Below are 27,434 nucleotides of genomic sequence, written 5' to 3' on the forward strand. Positions count from 1 at the left end.
CTAAACAAATATCAGAAACACCGTCAACGCGAATATTGAAAAACAGATTACATTGCCTCATGGTTAGCACAGTAGCTGGTAGAGCACGAAATGACGAAATTGTTAATCAGATGTTACTCTGATCGATTCTTTCTACCTCCGTTAAACAAGAGTATATACATATGTATATAATAGCGAGCCTAGGATTAATGCGGTGAAACAGCACAGTAGCACATTGAGCACAAAACAGGATTCCCCAACGAACGATTGCGATAGTTTCATCAGCTAACTTGATCGCTCTGGCATCCTATTTTATCAAGGGAAAATGATAGGAAAGTCGGTGTATTCGGAAGCCGGATATTTACTGCAGTGCAGTTTTTTGCATTTGATAATAATGTATTGACATGCCCTGGACTTAGAAGACATGTTAGGAAATTAAGTTAACCCTCTAGTGCCCAAGTTAATTACTAGATGGGTTTCGGTAAAATCACTATGAACCATTATAAACACTTTTCAAGTATTTATTGAAGCTTTTCAGAACTTCGACTGAAGCCCGCCAAATGGCGGTGTTGGGCACTAGAGGGTTAATAACGCAAGGAGCATCAATACAAGATATGATTGTGTATGTAATTGTGTAGAGTAATTAGATTTGTAGTGTTTTGTTTGGCTACACTGAAACACAAACAGTGAGGTCAAGGCGTTACGTCTGTTGTGGTTTTTCCCTTTATCCCAGCCCTGAATGTGAGTGTGTGTGAGTGATATGTGTGTACAGGATTGAGAATGGTTAGCGGTAGAACAGAAACCCTAGCACAGTCTTTTGTAAACCAGTATCGCGAACGGTCGATATAATCTAAACATATAAAAATGCAGCTCTGTCGGTCTGTCTGTCTGTCTGTCTGATTCATATAGGCTTGGAAACTACCGAACCGATCGGCGTGAAATTTTCTATATAAGGGTTTTAGGGGCCGGGAAAGGTGACTAAGATAGTTCGAGACCCCTCCCTCTCCTGCAAGGGAGGGGTCCTATACAAATGAAACACAAATTTCTGCATATCTCGAAAACTAACCAAGCAAATGGAACCAAATTTGGCATGTGGATGTTTTTAGGAGTAACTAATATGTCCATGTTGATTTGACACCCTTCCCTCTTCTGAAAGGGAGGGGTCCCATACGAATGAAACACAAATTTCTGCACATCTCGAAAATTAACCAAGCAAATGGAACCAAATTTGGCATGTGGATGTTTTTGGGAGCAGCAAATATGTCCATGTTGATTCGACACCCTTCCCTCTTCTGGAAGGGAGGGGTCTCATACTAATGAAACACAAATTTCTGCACATCTCGAGAACTAACCAAGTAAATCGAACCAAATTTAGCAAGTGGATGTTTTAGGAGTAGCAAATATGTCCATGTTGATTCGACACCCCTCCCTCTTCTGGAAGGGCAGGGTCCCATACAAATGAAACACTAATTTCTGCACATCTCGAGAACTAACCAAGTAAATAGAACCAAATTTGGTAGGTGGATGTTTTTAGGGGTAAAAAATATATCCATAATGATTTGACACCCCTCCCTCTTCTATAAGGGAGGGGTCCCATACGAATGAAACTCAAATTTCGCACAGTTCGAGAACCAATCAAGCAAATATAACCAAATTTGGCATGTGAATGTTTTTAGGTGTAACAAACATGTCCATAATGTTTCGACACCCTTCCTTCTTCTGGCATATCTCCAAATACCATTTCGAAATCCAAGATGTCGACTCCCCGTTTCTGAAAAACAGCGGCAAAGACCAAATACCACCCAACATGGGTATTTCCGTAATTGTTATGATGCACTGAAGCCACAAATCGACCTCAGATAACATTTCGAATTGTGAGATGGCGACTTCCGGTGTCTGGAAATCAGCCGAAAATGACCAAATACCACCCAATATGGGTGTTTCTTCAACCAGATTGACGCTCAGAGGCCAGAAATTGTTGACAAATGCCATTTTGAAACCCAAGATGGCGACTTCCGGTTTCTGAAAAATAGCGACAAATGACCAAATACCACCCAATATGGGTATTTTCGGGATTGTTATGACGCAGTGAAGCCACAAATCGACCTCAGACAACATTTTGAATTGTAAGATGGCAACTTCCGGTGTCTGGAAAACAGCCGAAAATGACCAATTACCACCCAGTATGATCTTTTCTTTAACCAGATTGACGCACGGAGGCCAGAAGTTGTTCCCAAATGCCATTTTGAAATGCAAGATGGCGACTTCCGGTTTCCAAAAAATAGCGGCAAATGACCAAATAGCAATCAATATGTGTGTTTTCGGAATTGTTATGATGCACTGAAGCCACAAATCGACCTACCAACCTCAGACAACATTTTGAATTGTAAGAAGGCGACTTCCGGTGTCTGGAAAAAAGCCGAAAATAACAAAATACCACTCAATATGCGTATTTCTGGAATTGTTATGATGCACTGAAGCCACAAATCGACCTACCAACCTCAGACAACATTTTGAATTGTAAGATGGCAACTTCTGGTGTCTGGAAATCAGCCGAGAATGATCAAATACCACTCTATATGAGTATTTCTTTAACCAGATTGACGCACGGAGGCCAGAAATTGTTTCCAAACGCCATTTTGAATCCAAGATGGCGACTTCCGGTTTCCGAAAAACAGCGGCAAATGACCAAACACCACCCAATATGAGTGTTTCTTCAACCAGATTGACGCTCAGAGGCCAAAAATTGTCTCCTAATGCCATTTTGAAATTCAAGATGGCAACTTCTGGTTTCTGAAAAAATGACCAAATACCACCCAATATGGGTATTTCCGGGATTGTTATGACGCACTGAAGCCACAAATCGACCTCAGACAACATTTCGAATTGTAAGATGGCGACTTCCGGTGTCTGGAAAACAGCCGAAAATGACCAAATACCACTCAATATGAGTGTTTCTTGACCCAGATTGATGCTCAGAGGCCAGAAATTGTCTCCAAATGCCATTTCGTAATCCAAGATGGCGACTTCCGGTTTCTGAGAAACAACGACAAACTACCAAATACCACCCGATATGGGTATTTCCGGAATTGCTATGATGCACTGAAGCCACAAATCGACCCAAGCCAAGATGGCGACTTCCGGTTTCTGAGAAACAACGACAAATTACCAAATACCACCCAATATAGGTATTTCCGGAATTGCTATGATGTACTGAAGCCACCAATCGACCTCAGACAACATTTTGAATTGTAAGATGGCGACTTCCGTTGTCCGGAAAACAACCTAAAGTGAGCAAATACTACCCAATATGAGTATCTCTGGAACGAGAATGAAGCCGAAAATTGACCTCAGACACCATTATGAATTGTAAGATGGCGACTTCCGGTTTCTAAAAAACGGGTAAAAATGGCCTCGGAACCAGAATGATACACAGGAGCTAGAAATTGGCCAGAAATTGTCTCCAAATGCCATTTTCAAATCCAAGATGGCGACTTTCGGTTCCTGAAAAATAACCCAAAGTGACCAAATACCACCCAATATGAGTATCACCGGATCCAGAATGATGCAAGGAGCTATAAACATTGACCTCAGACACCAGTTTGAATTGAAAAATGGCAACTTCTGGGAAACAGCCGTAAATAACCGAATACTACTACATATGGATATGTCCGTAATCGAAATGATGTAAAGAAGCCAAGCATTGACCCTGGACACCATTTTGAGTTAGAAGATGACCACTTTCAGTTTCTGGAAAACAACGAAAATAACTGAAATGCACCCAATATATATCCGGAATAGAGGTCATGTACAAGAGCCAGAAGTCGAGGATGTTGTCATTCCGATAAAACCAATCATTTCAAACGATAGAAACCAATCGCAAAGAATCAATGAGTTTGAAATGTTTAAAATTATTAAATTAATCACTAAAATGGGCGGGACGAAGTTTGCCGGGTCAGCTAGTCGATAATAAAAGAGACAAAATGTTACATCAGAAAACCACGTGTTTTGAATTTTAATCACTACAGATTAGAAGAAAAATAGTTGACGAATGACTAGAGGACTATATAATCATAATTGCCAATAAAGTTCTAATAAGTCCTCCTCCCGAGGATCGGCGTTCAAATGACAGACAGTTGTTATTTCAGCCGGCTTATTAAGAATTTACTACGAAACTGCCCTCACGAGTCGGGCCGAGAACCAATCAGCAATGTGCTCCAGCCCAGCCACTCGACAAAGAATACGACTCCAAATCAATCCAGACTGGTTGTAGCCACCAAACAGCAATGCGGGATCGTCCCGGTTTAAACGAGACAAAACAGATCCGATAGATTGGACATGATTTTTAATAGCAATAACATCAGCTCTGCGATCAAGAGGCAAATAGATAACGCTGACACTGATTTTGTAAAGCGGCATTGTAACTTATACCCACAACTGTTATGTATGGAATTCAATCAAAAAACTCTAACGGATAGTATAAAATGCAGAAAATATTCTATAATGTTCAGACTATCATGTACATCATAATCAAGAATCCTGTTACGATTTTTTTTTGTGTCAGCGAATTCCTCGAAATTCGTATATCGTTCTATTTCCTTCTTTGAGATTTTTTTATGTGTAATCTGTATTTATAAAATACCTTTATGAACAGCCGACTTTTCTTCATTCTCTTTCTAGGTGACATCCATGGCCAGTATTACGACCTCTTACGTCTGTTTGAATATGGAGGATTTCCACCAGAATCTAATTATTTATTTCTTGGTGATTACGTTGATAGAGGCAAACAATCGCTTGAAACAATTTGCCTTTTACTCGCTTATAAAATTAAATACCCTGAAAACTTTTTTCTGCTTAGAGGAAATCATGAATGCGCCAGCATTAATAGAATATATGGGTAAGCACTACATTATTGCAAATGAAATTTCAACTATACTAAAAAAACGCTGTATCGCTTTAAATACGAATATTGTATTTTATAGCATATTATAGTAATCAGGGTGGCGACTACCGAAAAATATCAGGGGTTTAAATTTTTGATCTGGAAATATCAAGGAATTTAAAAAGTATGGTAAAAAAGCAAAGCAAAGCCTTGGTGCTACATTCCGTATCGGAACTCGACCTTTTGTTTATTATACACAGACTTCGCAGCCAACTGTTGAGTGTACAGGACAATTGCGGGGCTAGCGCTACGATCCTACTGACACTAACAGTCTCTCCCGAGCCGAGACTCGAACATACGACGACTGGCTTGTTAAGCCAGCATCGTACCAGCTGGGAGAGTATGGTAGGGGAGGGTAATTTCGGCGTACACATGCACAAATAATTTACAAAAAAAAAAAAAACAAATGCCAAAGCGTTTTTTGGTTTAATGACTACAAGTTTTGATAGTTTTATTTCTGGTTTTGGTAAGTTTTACAAAAAAATATTACGTTGCACACTAATTTGATGCAGCATCCAGCTAGGCCGATAAATTAGGAGCTATCGCATACGGAGAATCACCAAGGGGTATAGGTTGAAAACTTCACACACTCATACATGTACACAACGCAGAGTCGCCAGCATATGGTGTTAATAAAACCTTGCTGATATGATTTATTTGCGAGATTTATCATTATCATCACAAAGCATTGCGTCGCGTCGAAAGGTTGTCAGTTGTTCTATAATGACGGAAAAGGATATCAATGAATAGTCGTTATTTTATTTCATTTTTATTTGGCGGTAGATGATGGGGCAGTTGGAAACAAAAATAAATAAATATTGTGAGTGATGCATTGGAACCCAAATATAGGTGAGACAACCTCAAGATTTCTTTATTCTCACAAAGTTCATGACACCTTCCAGTTCGTACGGGATGTCATGCTAGGTAGATCTGAATACCAGCGCTGTTTAACCCTGGAAAGAAAGTCATTTTGACTTTTCACTTTCAACAATATCGCTTGTGTTTTTTTAAAACCCGATCCTGATGCTTTTAATTTATCGATGTGTTTACACTGTAATGACCATTAATTGATAATTTAAAAAGAAAAATTTGCATTTTCAATTATTCAAAAGTCGGAAGTCAATTCGACGCATGATTATCCTTTTATGCACATCAAATAAGATTATCTTTTCATTGTTAAATAAAATAAAATAGGGTGTCGAAAACCTGGAAAATCAGAAAATGTTAGGGAATATCAGGGAAAACTGAAAAATATTCAGGGAATAATTTTTAGCCGAGAGGCGATTTTTTTTTTGAACGACACTAGCGAAAAAACTGATTTTTGTAGCATAAAAGGCTTATTCGGGACCACTATGGTTCGGTTTCATATCCAATTGTATACTTTTCTCATAAAATGTAAAATGTTAGCAAAGGGTTATCGAGTTTACTACTCTCCTCATTGCGCCTTGCCTTGCCTTACACACAGACTCTTGTCTCTACTACTCTGGTAAGGGGCCATCCACATTCCACGTGAAAAATTTTGTGGGGGGGGGGGTCTGTGTAATGTCCACGGTCCATACATTTTTTTTAGAATTTATATGGTCAGTTGTCCACGGAGGGGGAGGGGGTGGGGATCAAAATTGTTGAAAATGTCCACGTGGAATATGGATGGCCCTTTACTACAACTGCACAGAACTCAGAAGTGTGTAATTATCATTTTGTAGAAGAGAACAAAGCTTGCACAATATAGTCTGGTCCACGTGTGAAGCGAATTCACCAAAATTATCCACAATAAATGTTGTCATGAATTCTCCCACAAAGGAAACTGCCGAGATCAGAGTAGGAAGGACTACAACATAGGTATCTAACTCACACGATCTTCCTTAGTTGCCATCCGTCATCCGGGAGCACGCGCCCTAGGGCTGTCAAAGCTGATACAACTTTGTGGCTCCATCTTGAAGGGTTTTGTAAAGCTATAAGAACCCAAGATTGGAGCTCAAATTTGAAAGCATTTTATACGTACCCAAAGGTACCAGGCTATTTAAAAAGTTTAACAGTCAAAACAATGATAATGATGGTCCCATCTCTTAGGGGCCATCCACATACCACGTTGACAGATTTATAACGATTTTGACCCCCCCCTTCCCCTCCGTGGACAACTGTCCATATAAATTCTAAAAAAATTGTATGGACCGTGGACATTAGTCAACCCCCCCCCCCAAAGCTGTCCACGTGGTATGTGGATGGCCCCTTACCCCTACAAAGGTTTGACATAGACGATTTATCTATAAGATATTTATTATAAAACAATTGAACCAAATAAGCTAACAAAACGCACTAGTTTTTATCACATATATAAATTTCGTCACAATTGATCAAATACCTTCAGGCGATTCAAAAAGGAAACAAACCCCGAATTAATCCACCTAGCAGGGAGACCCAGCCTTTCGCATTCGAACTTATTATTTGTTCAAATAAATTTACACGAACACTCCATTTCATAGAATTTAATTAACTTTATTTTTTGAAACAATATTTTTTCGGAAAGACAAAATGGCTATCTACAACTTTGCCAAAGACGTCATACCGATCAAACAAACCGTTTTGGTTCAAATCGGGCAACACTGATTATTTGTTATTGTTACTAATATGTTGTTGGATAGATAAAATGTAGAACAATTTTGTAATATGCTAGTTATCACTCTAATTTCATTGCTAAACGGTAAAATTGATAAAAAGTTTCAATGACAATGTCAATTTATTTTTGCTTCCATGAGCTTAGACTGATATGATGTCTCGAAGGTATAAGTTTTCCGAAAAGTTTGAAACAATCCCCACTCTTGAACAATTTCTAAACCTGCTTTCAGAACCTAATAAAAACTGCAGTCAGAACCTAATAAAAACTTGCAGTGGTACACTTTTGTTCGTACATTTCTATTCGTGTGCAATCGAGGAAAAACTGCAATGATGCTGATGGTGATTGAAAGTTTATCTCATAAATATGGTTACCATAAATTACTCAACAAGAATTGTAAATTTTTGCAACGGATATTTATTCAATTTTATCTTCGATATTCACTAAATAATCGTGACCGGATAGTATCGAAAGAGTAAATTCCCAAACATACACATTTATAAAAAAATAAGAGCCTGCGGATTCCTGTAAATTTTTGGTTTACTAAGTAAGATTCATTCAGAATCTCTGTTTACATTTCAGAATTGTAGGATGATATACTGCCGGTAACCGCAAGTCGGTCCCATCTGTAAAAATATGAAATCGAGAAAACAGCTTCGAAAGATATTTTATTCACGCTCAGTTATCACTTATTTAAGATGATTTAAGATGACCATATTCATGCTAAAATATAGCTTGCATACTAGCCTGCACTAATTACGTTGCAAAAACCACTGCATATGTTGTAAGAACAATAAGTGTTGTTTGTCTGGTCTCGCGTCGCGTCGCGTAATGTGCCACTGCAATCATTGAAAAAACATTGAGTGTGACTAACTTTCCGTTACATTCTACACCGAAGAGAAAAGTAACCGCAAGTCAGTCACACTGTCATGTTGATGCTATAGTGCGTCAATCCTTCGCAGCTCGGAAGTTGGTCCATGAGAACCGTTTAAAAAATGTCGGGGTTGGAAAATCTCATGATGTACGGAACCGATGAAAGTTCATCCGGTGAGGATTTGAATGATGAAAATTGAGCCGAGCAGTTAGTTCATCCGCCAACAAATGTCAAGATTATCAAAATCCGTTTGAAGTTCGAGCATCGAGATATCTTGGAACGATTCCCTGGATTCTGATGAAAGTTTTTTTGATACTGAAGATTTTCCGGATATATCCACGAAGAAGCGAACCATGAAAAAATGGACTTGAATTCGTATTAGCAGGAAATTGCTGCATAGAAATTCATCACCAATTCAAACTGAAAAATAATCCCAATAATTGATAATTGTTACTAGATAACTTAATTTTATATAAACGGTCATATCAAACTTCTCTTTTCCACTCCCCATCCATTTTATTGCAACTATTATGCAGGTTTTTTTCTAATTGACTGACTTTCGGTTATTTTTTCTCGGGACTGTCTTGCGGTTACTCTTCATAATGGGACAATTCGACTTGGTATTGATTTCCACTTTTGTTGAACAAACTACTATTTTTTATCGCTAAATCTGAAAATACACTCAAAGATAGGCCAAAATTCGATGCTAACTCAAAATCGACAAAATTACAGATGGGACCGACTTGCGGTTACCGGCAGTATATCATTATTCTAAGCTTTACCATAATAAACGTATATTAGCGTCTTCGTAATACAACGAATGTAGTTGTAGGCAATTACGGTTATCTTACCAAGGCAAATGAAAAAAAAATTCAAGCAACAAACAAACATGGAATTGTTGATTGCTACGATTTTGCTTAACAAATCTTCTTATGTTTGCCAATTAATGAACCTTTGTGAAGACTTCCATATTATTTTGAAAGAAAGATCCATATTATAGATTTGATTTAATCAGAGTCAAATAAGACAAAACCATTCATTATGATAACGTAAGTATTATTGGATTTGGTTTTTGAGGATATAGAGTTAATTCTGACTTTGACGCATTACGAGAAATTCTTGGTACTTCTTCAACAAGCACGATATGCTTGTGCCTTGTCAAATACATGTTGCACGATTCCGAGTTGTGCTCTCGTCGTGTTCGGTCGCAATTTCATTTTGATCTCGATAGTGCCGACCAGTTAATCGCCTTCAAGGTCACCGTGCATTGTATTGCGTGTGCACTCGTTGCCGTTGCCGTCGTCTATTGAAGACAAAAGAACGCATCATCGCCTATTGCTACCGTACGCCACAGACTGTACGTTGTGTCGCTACTGCGAGAGATCCAGTACCCGGCGTACTGCTGTTTGTCTGTACTGGTGCTGCTGTGTGGCTGGAGCGGCTGCAGCTTTTGCTAACGGACTCTTGTGTGAAGGACTGGAGATTGGCATCGCCCGTGCGCTGATTGCGGTGGAGAGCGGCTGCAGAAGATAAGTAGTATTTTTTTTCTTGGTTTTTTCTACAATATTATTTGTTGATTGGCATTTTGCGTGTGTGGCTTACGCGTCCAACATGGACGACGAACGCGGGGATGAAAACCCGCTCGTTCTACCGCCTAGCCCTCCCGGATACAAAGTTCCAAGGGTTAAGAATGGAACCCCGCAGGAAGCTACCCATCGGCTTAAGCAGTATCCGGAGGGCAAAGTTGGTATTGGGGCTGTATTTTTCCGGCCGAAAGTGAAAGCATTGAACACAATGCAAATATGTAAAAATCTGGCACGGTTTACAGCCGTAACTGAAATTACCAAAGTTCGCCCGAATAAGCTGCGTGTTTTGGTGTCCGACCTCAAGCAAGCAAACGAGATTGCTGCTTGTGAGCTCTTCACGCGGGAGTACCACGTGTACATTCCAGCTCGCGTAGCTGAGATTGACGGTGTTGTCAGCGAATCGAGTCTGACTGTCGAGGACCTGTTGAAGGCTGGAAAAGGCCTTTTCAAGGATTCTAGCCTTGAACCTGCCAAGATACTTGAATGTAAGCAATTACATTCAGTATCGCTCGACAAGGGTGTGAAAACTTACACCCCTTCAGACTCTTTTCGCGTGACTTTCGCCGGGTCTGCTCGGCCGAGCTATGTGCTCGTAGACAAGATGCGTCTGCCCCTGCGCTTGTTTGTACCGCGGGTAATGAATTGCCTCAAGTGCAAACAGTTGGGCCATTCGGCCTCCCACTGTGGCAATAAAGCACGTTGTGGCAAGTGCGGAGAGCAACATGCAGATGACGCCTGAAATAAGGGTGCTGAAAAGTGCCTTTATTGTGGGCAGACTCCGCATGAGCTGTCTGCATGTCCCGCGTACAAACAGCGCCAAGACAAGATCAAGCGGTCTCTGAAAGAGCGCTCTAAGCGCACTTTCGCAGAAATGCTCAGAGGCCGCTGCCACCAAACTTGTTTCCCCGAATCTCTTCGAGGTCTTGCCATCCGATGAGTCTGATTCTGACGATTCAGTTGGGGAATCTTCTTTTGTTGAACCCGGGAAATCTAGGAAGAGGAAAAACCTTTCTTCTCCTAGGCTTCCTAGGAAAGGACAGAGAAGGTCTCCATCCGAAGTGACTTATACTAAGAAACAAAAAAGTGCTGTAGAAAATCCGAAGCAAACTCCTCCGGGATTGGCAAAATTGAATTCAAGTAAGGAGTTTCCGGCACTTCCAGGAACATCAAAAAACCCAACTGTTCCTTCTTTTTCGTCCAAGATTCAGCCAGAATCTGGACTGCTCAAGTTTTCAGATATTGTGGACTGGATTTTTGAAAATTTCAACATAACTGATCCTCTTAAAAGTCTTCTGCTGGCATTTCTACCAACAGTTAAAACGTTTTTGAAGCAGTTGCCTGCTAAATGGCCCCTCCTTGCAGCGATCGTATCCTTCGATGGCTAATTCATCGGCTGAGATGAAGGATTCTATCTCTATTTTACAGTGGAATTGTAGAAGTATCATCCCCAAAATTGATTCATTTAAAGTTTTGATTAATAAGCATAAATGCGATACATTTTCCCTCTGTGAAACTTGGCTCACTTCAAATGTAGATCTTAGCTTCTATGATTTTAATATAATTCGCCTCGACTGAGACACTCTTACTTCTGGGAATTAAGAAGTGCTATTCCTTCTTTCGTATTAACCTCCCCACGGTCCCAGGCGTCGAAGCTGTCGCATGTCAAATGACAATACAAGGTAAAGAGCTTTGTATTGCCTCAATATATATTCCTCCCAGAGCACAGGTTGGGCAACGGCTGCTCTTTGATTTAATAGAACTTCTTACCTCGCCACGTTTGATTTTGGGAGATTTTAACTCTCACGGCGTGGCTTGGGGTTCCCCTTCTAATGATAACTGTTCCTCTTTGATCTATAACCTCTGCGATGACTTCGACATGACAATATTAAACAACGGGGATATGACACGCGTTCCGAAACCTCCAGCGCGCCCCAGTGCTTTAGATTTATCTTTATGTTCAACATCGCTACGGTCGGATTGCATATGGAAGGTAGTTTTTGATCCCCACGGTAGCGATCATTTGCCTATTCAAATTTCAATTGATAATGGTTCAACTCGCACGCGATCAGTTGATATTCCGTATGACCTCACACGGAATATCGATTGGAAATTATACGAGGAAATGATATCAGAAGCTGTCGAGTCGATTCAACATCACCCACCACTTGAAGAATACAACCTCCTCGCGGGCTTGATTCTCGACGCCGCGTTGCAAGCCCAAACGAAGAAATATCCCGGCGTGACGATCAAAGAACGGCCTCCCACTCCGTGGTGGGACAAAGAGTGCTCCGATGTCTACACGGAAAAATCCGACGCGTTTAAGGCCTTCTTTTGGGTGAAAGGTCAACCCGACGACTTTAAGCGGTATTTGGAGCTTGAGACCAAGTTCAAAAGCTTGGTCCGAGCAAAGAAACGTGGATATTGGCGCCGGTTCGTAAACGAAACGTCGAGGGAGACATCGATGAGCACTCTTTGGAACACAGCCCGAAGAATGCGAAATCGTATAACGGTCAACGAAAGCGAGGAGTCTTCAAGTCGGTGGATATTTGATTTTGCCAGGAAAGTATGTCCGGACTCTGTTCCTGCGCAAAACTTTGTTCGCGATACGTCTCCGGGCCACGATGCGATAGAATCACCTTTTACGATGGCAGAATTTTCAGTTGCCCTCCTGTCCTGTAACAATAACGCGCCTGGGTTAGATAGAATCAAATTCAACTTGTTGAAGAATCTACCCGGCAATGCCAAGAGGCGCTTGTTGAACTTGTTCAATAAGTTCCTAGAGCAAAACATTGTACCGCAGGATTGGAGGCAAGTGAAGGTGATCGCCATCCAAAAACCGGGAAAACCAGCTTCTGATCACAACTCTTATAGGCCGATTGCAATGCTATCCTGTATCCGGAAATTGATGGAGAAAATGATACTCTGTCGTTTAGACCATTGGGTCGAATCAAACGGTCTACTATCAGATACTCAATTTGGCTTCCGCCGTGCCAAAGGAACGAATGACTGTCTTGCGTTGCTTTCTACTGATATTCAGCTAGCCTATTCTCGCAAAAAACAAATGGCATCTGTGTTCTTGGACATTAAGGGAGCTTTTGATTCCGTTTCTATTGACATTCTTTCGGGTAAGCTTCACCGACAAGGATTTTCACCAATTTTGAACAATTTTTTGCATAATTTGTTGTCCGAAAAGCATATGCATTTTACGCATGGCGATTTGGCAACTTTTCGTATTAGCTACATGGGTCTTCCCCAGGGCTCATGCTTAAGCCCCCTTCTTTACAATTTTTATGTGAATGACATTGACGCATGTCTGGCAAATTTATGCACGATAAGACAACTTGCAGACGACAGCGTGGTCTCTGTTACAGGAGCCAAAGCTGCCGATTTGCAAGGACCATTGCAAGATACCTTGGACAATTTGTCTGCTTGGGCTTTACAGCTAGGTATCGAATTCTCTCCGGAGAAGACTGAGACAGTAGTTTTTTCTAGGAAGCGTGAGCCTGCTCAGCTTCACTTACAGTTAATGGGTGAAACGATTTCTCAGGTTTTGGTATCTAAATATCTTGGTGTCTGGTTCGATTCGAAAGGCACCTGGAGATGTCACGTTCGGTATTTGATGAAAAAATGTCAACAAAGAGTGAATTTTCTCCGGACAATTACTGGATCATGGTGGGGCGCCCACCCAGGAGACCTCATAAGGCTTTTTAAAACAACGATATTGTCGGTGCTTGAGTACGGGTGTTTCTGCTTCCGCTCCGCTGCAAACACCCATTTAATCAAGCTGGAACGATTGCAGTATCGTTGTTTGCGTATTGCCTTAGGTTGCATGCATTCGACTCATACGATGAGTTTGGAAGTTTTGGCGGGCGTTCTCCCATTGAAAGACCGCTTTTGGGATCTGACTTCTCGTATTCTCATCAAATGTGAGGTTTTGAACCCCTTGGTAATTAAAAATTTCGATAGGCTAGTTGAACTTCATTCTCAAACCCGTTTCATGACTGTGTATTTCAATCACATGTCTCAAAGTATAAATCCTTCCTCATACACCTCCAATCGTGTCAACTTATTAGATACTTCTGTTTCTACTGTGTTTTTCGATACATCCATGATGGAAGAAACTCGTGGAATCCCGGATCATTTACGCGTGCAGCAGATCCCTAAAATATTTTATAACAAATATAAAAACATCAACTGCGACAATGCGTTTTATACTGATGGATCACTCTTCAACGGGTCCACTGGCTTCGGTATCTTCAACAATAATTTTACCGCCTCCTACAAGCTCGATAATCCTGCTTCTGTTAACGTCGCAGAATTGGCTGCAATTCAGTATACCTTAGGGATTATTGAAACAATGCCCACGGACCATTACTTTATCTTTACGGACAGTCTCAGTTCTATTGAGGCTCTCCGATCGATGAAGGATGTAAGGCACTCTCCGTATTTCCTGGGAAAAATACGGGAACATCTGAGTGCTTTATCCGGAAAATCTTCTCAGATTACCTTAGTGTGGGTCCCTTCGCATTGTTCCATTCCGGGCAAAGAGAAGGCGGACACTTTGGCTAAGGTGGGCGCAACAAACGGTGATGATGATGATGGTCCCGCCACATACCCCTACAAAGGTTTGAGCTGGACGATTTATCTATAGATAATTAATATAGTCACATTTAAATCAGTTATACAAAAAAAAACGAACTGATTTTACTCCCAGATATAAACTTCTTCAAAAACTGTTAACTTGATTCACATCGGTAGAAATGTGAAAAGCTATAGAGCTACACAAAACTAGCACAGGGTTTTCATGACCTTCAGCCAGACTAACCACAACTACTTCATGATTTTTCTCTAAGCATTGTTAAAGAATCCATTTATATCTTAATTCCGCGCGCGAGGCTCAAACTTATGTAGTCACTTTCTATTATTTTTTAAAGCTACAACAATATAAAGGAAAAAATCCATCATCACCACCGTGACGAACACAGTAGTTTTTGTTAATTCAATACATATTAAAAAAGATCTAATATAAAAAATGAATAAAATTTTACAACACAATCAGATCCGTTCGTAAAAACTTCGTCAGTTACATGCTTCAATAAAACAATAAATAAATAGATAGGTTCCAAAAATAAATAGTTCATCCAAATCAAATCCGTTGTTTAAACTTCGTCAGATAAACTCTCGTCATTTTATAAAAGTTTTAATTTTCGTTCTGTACAACAGGAACTTTCACGTGTGAAATACATTGTCTCTTGAACTCCGCAAGCGTTGGTGCACGTTTAACATGTCTTAGCATCGAATTGAAAAAAATTATACCTTTATAAAACAATGAATTTTGTGAAGCTTTTGTTAGAAAGAAAGGTGTTTTTATTTCATCCGCGTTTCTAGTGTTATATCTATGAAAAACTCTTCCTCTTTCAATTCGATCACACAAATATTGAGGTAGCAAACCATTAATTATTTTAAAAATGAACACCATAGACAAATAAACAATTCGTTGCTTCACGGATAACCATTGCAAAGCGTTCAACATAAAAGCAGAGGAAGGTAATCTTTCACAATTTAAAATCAAACGCATTATTCTATTCTGCAAACGCTGTAACCTCAATAATTGTGTGTTATTGGCCAAAAACAAAAAGGTAGGGCAAAAATCCAAATGTGGAGAGATGATTGACTTGTATAGCTGTATTTTACTACTAATCGTTAATTCGTTTTTCAAACGGCATAGAATTCCATACTTTTTGGCAATTTTTTTGATGACATTGTCAATGTGAGCGTTGAACTTTAGGTTGTCATCAATAATCATGCCAAGATATTTAATCTCCCGAACGCGACCAATTGCCTCATCATCAATCAAAACAGAGACATCGTCATTTACAACGGTGCGCGAGAAAATCATATATTTAGTTTTATCTATATTTAATTTCAATTGCTTATACTTCAACCATCTGTTTAGAGAACGTAAATCTTCGTTCAAGTGTGAAACGGCTTCTTCTACATTCTTAGCTGCAATGAATAATACGGCGTCGTCGGCAAAAAGATTGATATCACAAAAACGTAAAACTCGTCGCATGTCATTTATATACATAATGAATAAAAAGGGCCCTAATACACTTCCCTGTGGAACTCCAAGATCATTCTCCACGGGACTAGATACCGAATCATTAAAAACAGTCCGTTGAGTTCTGTCAGACAAATAGCTCTCAAACCATCTGAATGCAGTACTCGAAATTCCAAAGCGCTTGATTGTGTTCAACAATAAGGGCCTAGAAATTGTCTCAAAAGCGCGTTTTAGATCCAAAAAAAACAGCAAATATTGTGTCTCTATTCTCTAAGTTGTCTTTCCATTTTGCTAGTACTAAGTTCAACGCGGTTTCACACGAATGGCCTTCCCGGTAGCCAGATTGTTCCGGAATTATTAACGAGTTGCTATTTAAATATTCTAACAGCTGACCTTTAACAACAAGTTCTAATATCTTTCCTAACGTGTGTAACATGTTGATGGGACGAAACTCTTCGGCTTTAATCGTTCCAGCAACCTTTTGAATCGGAACAACCAACGATTCTTTCCACACTTTAGGCACGTGCCCAGTTAGCAATGATTCATTAATAAGGTTCAGCAGAGTGTGACCAATAACATTGAAGCAATCTTGAATGACCCCAGCATTTACATTGTCTACTCCAGCCGTTTTACCTAATGAAAAACAAATATTTTTAAGGTCATCCATTGTGATTGGGTGAAAACCATCAAATCTACTATTAACGTTAGTCGGCTGTTTTATTTCATCCGGTTCATCGACCAGTTCAATTGATTGATTGATCAATGAAACACTATTGATGAAATAATCATTGAACTGACTAGCAATTACTTGTTCTGTTTGTTCTAATGTGCCATCAAAAGTTATGGACCGCGGTTTATTATTGCTAGGTTTTAATAAAGATTTCAAAATTTTCCCTAACTCTTTGCTGTTGTATTGATGCTGAATAATCTTCCTCTGTATATATTCACAACGCGTCTTTTTTAACGTTTGTGAATACTTATTACGCGCGATCGTGTACTCCTTCCAATGATCCTGCCTGTTAGACCTACAAAACTTTTTGTACAATTTATCCCTTTTGCGTTTAAGGCGCAAAAGATCAAAATTGTACCAGCTGTTCGAGTTTTTCAGAGAAACTAATTTGTGTTCAACTAATTGATTCGTACACGTTTTCAAGATGTCTGTAAGAACAGCTGCCGAATCATCTAAATTACGGCCCGCGATTGGAAAATCCAAGCTTCTTTCAACAAGATTCGAAACAGTCTGTTTCGAATATTTTCTCCAGCATTTCAATTTTATTAAATCATTGTTATCATTCATTATATCTAATACATTAATCATTAATGTCTCATGATCGGTTATTTTCATATCGGAATTCGTAACTGAACGAATAGAATCAAAATTGGAATAAACATGATCAATCAAAGTTCTACTTCGCTGGGAAATGCGCGTATATTCGTCAACAATTTGTTTTAAATTGAAAGATTCAACTAAGCGCTTCAAATGATTCGAATTTGCATCATCTCGCCAGTTAATATTGAAATCACCAGCCAATATGTTCAATTTACTAATATCAAGAAATTCCTCAAGCCAGTTTTCCAATATTTCAAGGAAACGCTGGTCACTGGTATTAGGAGAATGATATAAAACACCGAAATTACCCAACTTCATGCCACGAATTACTGTAATGCCCAAGAACCAGTTACCATCCTTAGCTTCATTTCTGCAAAGCTCGAACTGAACCGATTCTCTGACATAAATAGCAACACCGCCAGTTTGTCTAGAGTGTGATAAGCAAGCAGCAACGTTATATCCCGGAATACTATATTGATCAAATGCTTCAATATCGACAATATGTGTCTCTGATAAGAACACTAAAAGTGGACGTTTATCTTCAACAACCTGACGTAATGCAACGTAGTTTGTTGTCAACCCTGCAATATTAAAATACAGAAAATCAATGTGATTCACACTCTTCTTGGAACTTGTTTGCTATTTATTGAAACGCAAGCTGCTTTTCTTTTGATTAAAAAGTCTTTTATAAATCACTCACTCTGAACTGAATGCGGCATGGTTGACGTCCAAGTTCATTTTACGCTCTCTATTCATTTTTGAACAATTAACGCATTTCAATACAGTAGACGTGCACTCAGATGTCTTGTGCTTTTGGCTACACCTAGAGCATGTATCACAATTTTTGCAATTGCTTTGTATTAGAAATATTGGCTCTAAATTTCAATTTAATACAGTGTATACTGATTTGAAAGCTGCTTTTGATACGGTCAATCATTCCATTCTTTTGACCAAGTTAAAGAAACTTAGCTGCACTGTGCGCTTCTGTAAATGGATTGGAAACTGTAATTCTCCTTTATTTTCGAATAGTTCAGGAGTATCGCAGGGCAGTAATCTTGGGCCACTGTTATTTTCCATCTTTATTAATGATGTGGCACCACTGATAAATTCCAAGAGTAAATTTTTTTTGCTGACGACTTGAAATTACCCTTAGTTGTCAGGTGCCATGAGGACTGCAAAGAGTTACAAAACTATTGAACTTGTTTAGTGACTGGTGCTCTTGAAACTACTTGTTATTGAGTATTGAGAAATGCTTTGTTATTAGCTACCATCGTACAAAAAATGCTTTGTCCTACGATTACGTGATATCTGGTATAAAACTAAAAAGAGTTGAACAAGTGAATGATCTAGATGTAATACTGTATGAAAAACTCTCATTCAAGCCCCAAATCTCTGTTACTATTGACAAAGTAAATCGTCAGCTGGGTTTTGTATTTAAAATCGCTCGTGGCTTAGTAGACCCGCTCTGCTTCAAATCGTTGTACTGTGCCCTTGTTCGTTAAACGTTGGAATTCGCCAGTATTGTGTGGTGGCCATATCAACAGATTGAATAAACAGGCTAGAAAGAGTCCAAGAAAGAGATATGCTTTGCGAAATCTTGTTTGAAATAGCCCACTGAGTTTGCCTTCTTACGAAGACCGCTGCCACCCGTTGAGGATAAAAATCCTGAATCAACGTCATCGTGTGTCACAAGCCATATTTGTCTGCAAGTTGGTAATTGCTGAATTTGATACTCCTGACCTTTTAGCAGGAATCGGATTCTATGCATCATGTACGTTACGACCCAGAGCTATGCTACAGGAGAATTCCAACCAACACAGTACTCTGCAAACTCGCCAATCACATCGATGATTCGCCAATTCAACGACTTCAGCGATTTAACAATACGTTTATTTGACACGGCACAATACATATAATGTACAACGGAGCCAACTAAATCTTATTTTTTCTAAACTAAATCTAAAGTTTTTATCCCCGCAGCCGACTAGCATGGTTTTTTGGTGGTTCAAAGTGCTGGTATTGCATGTTTTAATGTTCTGCTGAGTCAGGATATCACAAACTGGGACATAGGGTTGTATTACTCGGGCCCTGAGAGAGTCCAAAAGTAGGCTCTTACGCCACAGAATTCAGCACACACCCAAACTACGTCATCAATGTCACGATACCCCAATCCACAAACGCAATGATTACTACTAGTGAGCCCAATACGCAGTAGATGTGCGTCTAACCCGTAGTAGTTGGATATAATCCGAGACATCACGCGAATAAAGTCTCGTCCTACATCCAACCCCCGAAACGAAGGTTTGGTAGATGATACTGTGTAACCACCTTCCCAATCTGCAAGTTTACAAGCGTACTCTGACGTGAAAATTGCAAAAACTCATTGTAGGCAATTGGTCTATCGTAAATATCACCGTTTGTTGCGCCCACCTTAGCCAAAGTATCCGCTTTCTTACTGCCCGGAATGGAACAATGAGAAAGGACTCACACTAAGGTAATCTGAGTAGATTTTTCGGATAAAGCACTCAAATGTTCCCGTATTCAGAAAATACGGAGAGTGCTTTGCATTTTTCATCGATCGGAGAGCCTCAATAGAACTGAGACTGCCCGTAAAGATGAAATAATGATCCGTGGGTATTTTTTCTTTAATCCCTAGGGTGTATTGAATTGCAGCCAATTTTACGACGTAAACAGAAGCAGGATTATCGAGCTTATAAGAGACGGTTAAATTGTTATTAAAGATACCGAAGTTAGTGGACCCGCTATAGAGTTCAATAGTAAACAAGTCATCTAAATTTATTTATGGGTTAAAAAATATAAAAATAGAGGCTCGAGTTCAGGTGCCAAGAAATTTTGCCTATGGAAGCCATTTTGCTCCACTTTGAGCTTGTTCATGTGCTGTACTGGGTCGGTAGTAAAGTATTTAAAGTTTTCATAGTAAATTTGAGGATTGTCCTAAGGTATTTATCAACCTTTTACTTATGTTTCGTGGAAAACTCCCGGTTTACAAATTTACGGGGTAAATAGAAACAACGTCATAGCGAATATGCTTATACAAAAACAAGAAGATTTGAGAAATGCAATCACATTTTCCATGTAAAATGATGCCTGAAACATTTTTGTACATTCTCTCCCCATTTTGGCCACGACTTACGGACAAAACGGTCCAACACAGGAACCAAAACCGGATCCACTCCGTTTGATGCAAGCCGCAAGAATGTCATGTAGTCCCTTCGTCAAGCTGCCACGGAATATGGAATCAATTTTCTCAACTACCATCAGAAGCCAATCCAGCAGACAACCAAGTAATTAGCCCAACAACAAAAGTCTGATTTATTTGCTGAGTGATGCCTGACATGAATCGACAAAGACATTAACAATCCGAAAGAAACGGACCATGTTTCCAGTTCTACCAGCACAAAGTGTTATTAGACGCCGTTTCTAGACGAAGTACAAAAAGACCCTGAATCGGTAGAAATGTTTGACTGAACCCCGAATTCTTCCGTTACTAATGAGGATTCTGTTGGGACATATTTTTTTATGTCGAAGATAGTTGCTTTCTGCTTCCCCGTAATAATGCAGCCCTCGAGAAATTGTTTCCCCTTTTACACTCGATGCCTCCGTCTCATAACCACACCTCCATGAACTTTCGAAACGTCTTATTGGACTCGAAGATTGAAATTGCTTGTTTCACTGAAACATGGCTTAATTCTAATACGAACGATTGCAGTATTGATGTATCCGGTTACTCCATTATAAGAAACGATAGAGTGTATAAGCGCGGTGGCGGGATCGCAGTCTACTATCGAAAGCATCTCACTTGCTCTAAGGTTTTTGGTACGATGCTAACTGAGAGTTCCACGGACAAAACTGAGTGTCTTGCGTTAGAGTTTCGAGTGGGTGACAATAAGGTTCTACTAATGGCCATCTACAATCCTCCGGAGAATGATTGCTCATCTTTCTTGGCTGAGAAGTTGGCTAACATTGCAGTACGCTACGAACATGTATTTCTGGTGCGCAACTTCAATACTGACTTACTACGTTCAAATACTAAACGTACACTTTTCGATGCGATGTTCAACTCTTTTTCCTTGTCATCCGTTAGTGAAGAACCAACATTTTTCCACGATGGAGGGTGCTCTCAGTTAGATCTGTTCCTAACCAACAGTAATGAGAAAGTGTTACGGTTTGGGCAGGTCGGTTTTCCAGCGTTATCTCAGCATGACTTGATATTTGTATCAGTGGATTTTGACATCATTCGACCTACCAACCTGCATTCTTACCGAGACTATGTAAATTTTGACCCACACGTTTTGGCAGATGCTATTCTGTCTATCCCCTGGCATCAGTTTTATGCCATGGAAGACCCTAATGATTCCATAGAATTTTTCAATGCACACCTCAAAAGAGTGCATGATTCTTGCATCCCTCTTCGTTTCAGTAACAGTCACCGTCGGTACAATCCATGGTTCACCGAAAACGTCCATCAATCCCTGCTAGAACGTGACCTAGCGTACAAGGACTGGTTTCAAGCTCCACCAGATTTGAAAAACAATAAGCGTCAACGGTACAAGGAGCTGAGAAATCGCGCCAACACGAAATTCAACCAAGCCAAACAGCAATATCTAAACCGTTTCTTGGATATCAAAATCCCATCAAAAATCCTATGGCGACGCGTTGAAAGTCTTGGTGTTGGAAAAAACAAGCAGTCTCGGCCTTGCGAGTTTGATCCAGATGATGTAAATCGTACTTTCTCAGAAAACTTCACGAACAGTACCCGACAAGCAGCAACCATTTTGGGACCAGCATCGCCGTATAACTTTTGCTTCCAACGTGTGCGCTACTGGGAAATTGTAAACGCCATCTACAATATCAAATCAAATGCTGTTGGGATGGATGGTTTGTCGATTAGCTTTGTTAAGATCATCCTACCGTTAGTTGTGCAACACATTACGCATCTTTTTAACATGTTCATCGAGACTTCAACTATCCCTGATTCCTGGAAGCACGCGAAAGTTTTGTCATTAAAGAAAAAGGCCCATTTAAACAGCATAAACAATCTGCGCCCTATCAGCATACTCTGCGCGTTGTTGAAAGCTTTCGAAAAAAATCTTATAAAACAGATAACTTCCTACATTGAAGCCAATGGTTTGTTGACCGACTGCCAAGCTGGATAACTGGCATTTCAGCTGGCATTCTTAGAACGCTGTACTGCTGTACCTCCTCGGCGCCAACAGCCACCAAACTAACTCTGTTCAAGGCTTTGATCTTACCGCATTTCTTATTTGGTGATGTCCTCCAAGTTCGGCCTAGCGCAAGCTCCTTTGACCGGATACGTGTGGCATTAAACTGTTGTGTGAGGTACGTCTACGGTTTGAGTCGTTACGATCACGTGAGTTACCTGCAAAAAAACCTCGTTGGATGTCCCTTAGAGAATTTCTATGCGCATCGATCATGTGTTTTCCTGTGGAATCTTTTGCGAACGGAATCTCCTGTAATACTGTTCCGTAAGCTTATCCACGGCCGTGGACGTCGGTTGCAAAACCTAGTGATCCCAACCAACAACACGGCTTGTTACGCCAGTTCGATGTTCGTTCGAGGTGTGGTAAACTGGAATTCGTTGCCTACCGCTGTTAAGCGTTCTTCAACAACAATATCGCACGCTAGCCTGGGGGGCTAATGCGGTCTCGATCAACTAGATTAGTTGAGAGAATTCGTTATCGATATTGTTTTCGGCACATTTTGCATGTTGTAGGATAAGTACAACGATACACCGTGCCCCAGTAAATTTCCAGCTCGAAAAGTTCCTCGACCTGATCGGGAATCGAACCCGACCGTGTGGGAAAGCTAGCCGACCAACATCGCTCACCACAGAACCCCGGGGACCACGTTCTTCGTCGGAAGCAAATTTCAAGAGTGGCTGCATCAACTTTTGGAAGCGTGTAATCTAAAGTTTTTACATATTATTAGATTGAGTAGGCTAAGAACAAGTTAAGAATGAGTTTTTTATGCTTAGTTCATACGCATGGTGAAAACGGAGGTAGCAAATTTTTTAAAAGATGTATAATCTTACGCTACTGGACAATAAACAAATATCCATACAATAAGATAAGATACATGAAGTAATAAACCGAACATGTTCGCTATTTGAATACTTTTAACTTTTTTTTGCATTTCATATCAATAAAAAAATTATGTTATTTTTCTTTTTTCTTCGGAGTAAAATTCAAATTTTTCATCAGAACAAGAAAAACGCAGTTGACTGATGAGTGTTTCTATTCGCCCCTTTGTGAACAGAAAACATACAACATTTATTTCAATGAGGAATGGATTATTTATTTATCAAAATGGTAGTTACACCCTTGATAGAGGTAGCCTGGACCCATGTTTTAACCCTTTATAAGGCCGCGGAAACTGCGCTAGGAACCGACAAAAGCTCGGTGTTCGATGCACGGAGAACGAAACCATGTTTTTGTAGCAGACTGGTCAGTGCAGCTCAACTGCAAATGATTTATTTTAGGTTTGGATTAATTTTAAATGTTTCATGATTAACTTACAAATATCAAGTCTCCTTTTCCACTATCTCTTGTATGCACTTTCCTTCCTTCTATCAATCATTCCTATATTAAATTCAACATTATGAATTCTCTACTATCGTATTACATTAGTTTATTACTCACGAGAATTATGTGTTATTTCTATATACTGCTGAAATCGAACTACTAGGTCACAAACTGGCTCACAAAGGATTATTTAATTGTCACGCGTACTGACTTCGACTGTTTCAATTTAACTAGTCATCTCATCTGACGGTTCTGTCTTGATGGTTGGGAGACAGAAGAGAGTGTTAAGTTATTGGTGTAGAGACTGGCAATTTTGTTGTTGTCGCTTGTCATTTAGACTGGAGTAGCTTCAACATTCTCCCCCCGGTGCATCTTGCGGCCCGTCGAGATTGCACTTTCTTCTATATCTAGCAATGCCAGTTTCGTCATTGGGCGTCGTAGTGGACCTTTGGAGGTGCGCACAATTGCCTGTCGAACTCTTCCTTCGCTGTCCTTTATCACCTGAATTATTCGGCCTCGTATCCACTCATTGCGTTTTGCCTCATCGGCAATCAAGACTAGGTTCCCTTCTCTGGCTGGACGAGTCTCGTCGAACCACTTTGTTTGTCTGCGAATTACTGGCAGATACTCGACCAACCAGCGGTTCCAGAAGGTGGTAAGTAGGTTTTGAATTTGCTCCCACATAATCGATAAGAGCTTTGGTTTAGAAATCCCGGTAATAGATACGGGATGTTTCACTCCGCCTGAGCACCCGAGTAGGAAGTGGTTCGGAGTGAGAGCTTCGGACTCTTCAGAATCTAACGGTAGGTAAGTCAGAGGCCGTGAATTCACCAAGCTCTCCGCCTCCACGACTAAAGTCTGCAGCCCTTCATCCAGCTTTCCATCCGAATACGCTTCTGGCATTGCAGTTTTAACCGAGCGAACTAAGCGCTCCCACGCGCCACCCATTTGCGGTGCTCCCGGTGGATTAAACGTCCACTTAGTTGTCGCATTTGTGAAAGTTGCCGAAAGTCCAGTGTTTATCTGTTCGCGAAGCAAACGTTCAGCGCCTTGGAAGTTCGTACCATTGTCACTAAAGAATTCTACTGACGATCCATGGCGACTGACGAATCTCACGACGAAATGCAGGAGGCTGTGGACAGGTCATATGCAATTTCCAAATGCACTGCGCGCACGATGAGGCAGGTAAACAGGGCAACCCATCGTTCAACGCTTGATCGTCTTATTTTCACCGAGAGCGGGCCAAAATAGTCTATTCCGACGTAGCTGAACGGACGAACATGGTAAGCCAACCGAGCTGTCGGTAGCGGAGCCATTATCGGCATTAGTGGTTTGCTTTTGCGGATTTTACAATGCTGACACATCCTAGATACAGTTTTCACTACCGCGCGAAGTCGCGGAATCATGTAAATTTGTCGCATTTCATTAACGACTGTCTCTGAGTTAGCATGGCGATGAATGCGATGATAGTAATCGACTAATAAGATTGTTACCAAGAGATCTTTTGGCAGAAGTATGGGGTATTTTATATCGAACGGCAAACTTTTCGCCTTTCCTGCTCGGCTACTTTGTCGTAGTACGCCGTGCTCATCCATAACTGGCATGAACTGGTAGAGACTACTGTCTTTGTAAATCGGTATGCGTTGGTTTAGCGGTACAGATTCGTTTTGGTTTAGAAGCATTACTTCCTCCGTATATGCTTCATACTGCACTAGCTTGAATATCGTATTCTTGGCCTTTTTTAGTTCGTTTTGCTGAAGATGTTCCGAAAGCTTCAAGCGATCGGACCGAGTGTTGTTCAAAAATCGGAGCGCGTAGCCTATGGCTCTGTGCATCCTCTCCCAGCGACTGAATCGTTCATAGCGGATAACAGAGAAAATCGCTGTGTGAAGCATAACGAACGCTCTTGATTCTTCCGTCGTGGCTATGGAAGAATCCACGGTGTGTGGCCACCTTTCTTCAGGCAGTCGCAGAAAATCTGGCCCCGAAAACTTTTCCTTAGAGCGATTTGCAGCGCTCCTCGGCACGGCCCCATAAGCTAAACTTGAAACTTTACACGCGATTATCTCGGAATAGTGTTTTCCGAAAAATGACTTTGCCGTGATCCTGATTGCGGGAAAACTACTGAACCGATTTCCTTCATCTTTTTTTTTTTTTTTAATTTTCGTTATTAAATTCGCCGGTCCTTGAACGATCGCTTTTTGAAACATCCAGTTACATTCTGCCGCAAAAAACTTTTTAATGCAATTTTTGGCGCTCAAAACGTGCATTTTTTGAAAAAAAAACGTTCGCGTTTGCACTGAAAACAAAATACTCATAAAAGCGATCGTTCAAAGACACGGCACACTTCTAAACTAATGAAATACGGTCTGCCGAGGTGAGATTAAGCCACGGGGGTGAGATTGAGCCAAAACGGGAAATGTTTGTAAGTTAAATTACTTGAGATTCCTAGAACCTAATACCTCAAATTCAATACATTATGAAACGTGACATATTTATTCACAACTTCAAATAAAATATAGATAATATCAGTGAACTGTTTCACTTAAATAATGTTTCAAAGCACAGGGTGAAAAACATGCGCAAATAAAGTTATCCAAAAATGTCCAAGACAAACCAACCCGTTCAAGAAATCTCATCAACTTACTGCTCAGTTGGTACGTTAGGATGTCTTGAATGTGTTGAGGAAATATTATGCATTAAATTTGTGTTGGCTCAGAAAATAACATTTTTCCAAACTGTACACTTTTCTAGCCCTTTTGGGGTGAGATTGTGCCAAGCTTCGATGGACGGTACAATGTACGGAATTCATATTTACGACAAAATTATATCAGTATACACCAAAACACTTGCATTGTTTACATAGGGTGTGTTGTCTAGCCAATGTATTATTTGAAATAATGACTAAAAGCTTGAGAACAGTAAGCTAACAACAACAAATTTACACTGACTGATATTACTTATGGAATGTAACAAAATTTTGTACACCGATTCTAAACGGTGACAAAAAAGTCCGGTCACACTTTTTTGGGGTCGCCTGTAGCCTACACGTTGCCCCTCTCTGGTGCCATCTATATGTCAAATGAAAGAGTTAACTTTGCTACCCAAAGTGGCAGAGTTTCGTTTCTGTGCAGTTTGTTTAGAGTGTTAAGAGCAGCTGTTATCGCTGAATATATGAAAGGGTACAAACCCGGACACATATTCAAACACCTAAAACCGTTCGGAATCAACCGGAAATTCGTGTACCGGACCATAAATCGGTACCTAGAGACCGGAGGCACCAAGGACAAGGCACGATCTGGACGACCAAGGTCTGTGAGAACTCCAAGGCTGAAAAAGATTATACGAGACCGGATTCGCCGAAGTCCCGCCCAATCTGCACGGAAGCTGGCTAGGAACCTTAAAATGAACCGAGAATCAATCCGCCTGCTTCTACGCAAGGATTTAAAACTTACGCCGTACAAAAAACAGGTGGTTCATGGGGT

At 40.3% G+C, this 27,434-nt stretch overlaps 1 protein-coding gene across 4 annotated transcripts in view; it reads left to right on the forward strand.

The window, feature by feature from the left end:
* The window catches only part of LOC129723870 (serine/threonine-protein phosphatase PP1-gamma catalytic subunit B), a 77,166-nt gene that overhangs the window by 15,474 nt on the left and 34,258 nt on the right, over window positions 1-27,434 (forward strand). For 2 of the 4 annotated variants that reach the window (XM_055678338.1, XM_055678341.1), the window contains exon 3: window positions 4,660-4,876. In XM_055678338.1, the coding sequence (XP_055534313.1) occupies window positions 4,660-4,876 (217 nt within the window). Of the gene's footprint in view, window positions 1-4,659; window positions 4,877-4,961; window positions 4,987-20,561; window positions 20,726-27,434 lie in introns of those variants that run through there. The other 2 variants (XM_055678339.1, XM_055678342.1) reach the window with 2 other exon arrangements.

Source organism: Wyeomyia smithii, chromosome 2 (genome assembly GCF_029784165.1).
Source record: "Wyeomyia smithii strain HCP4-BCI-WySm-NY-G18 chromosome 2, ASM2978416v1, whole genome shotgun sequence".
Lineage (NCBI taxonomy): Eukaryota > Metazoa > Arthropoda > Insecta > Diptera > Culicidae > Wyeomyia > Wyeomyia smithii.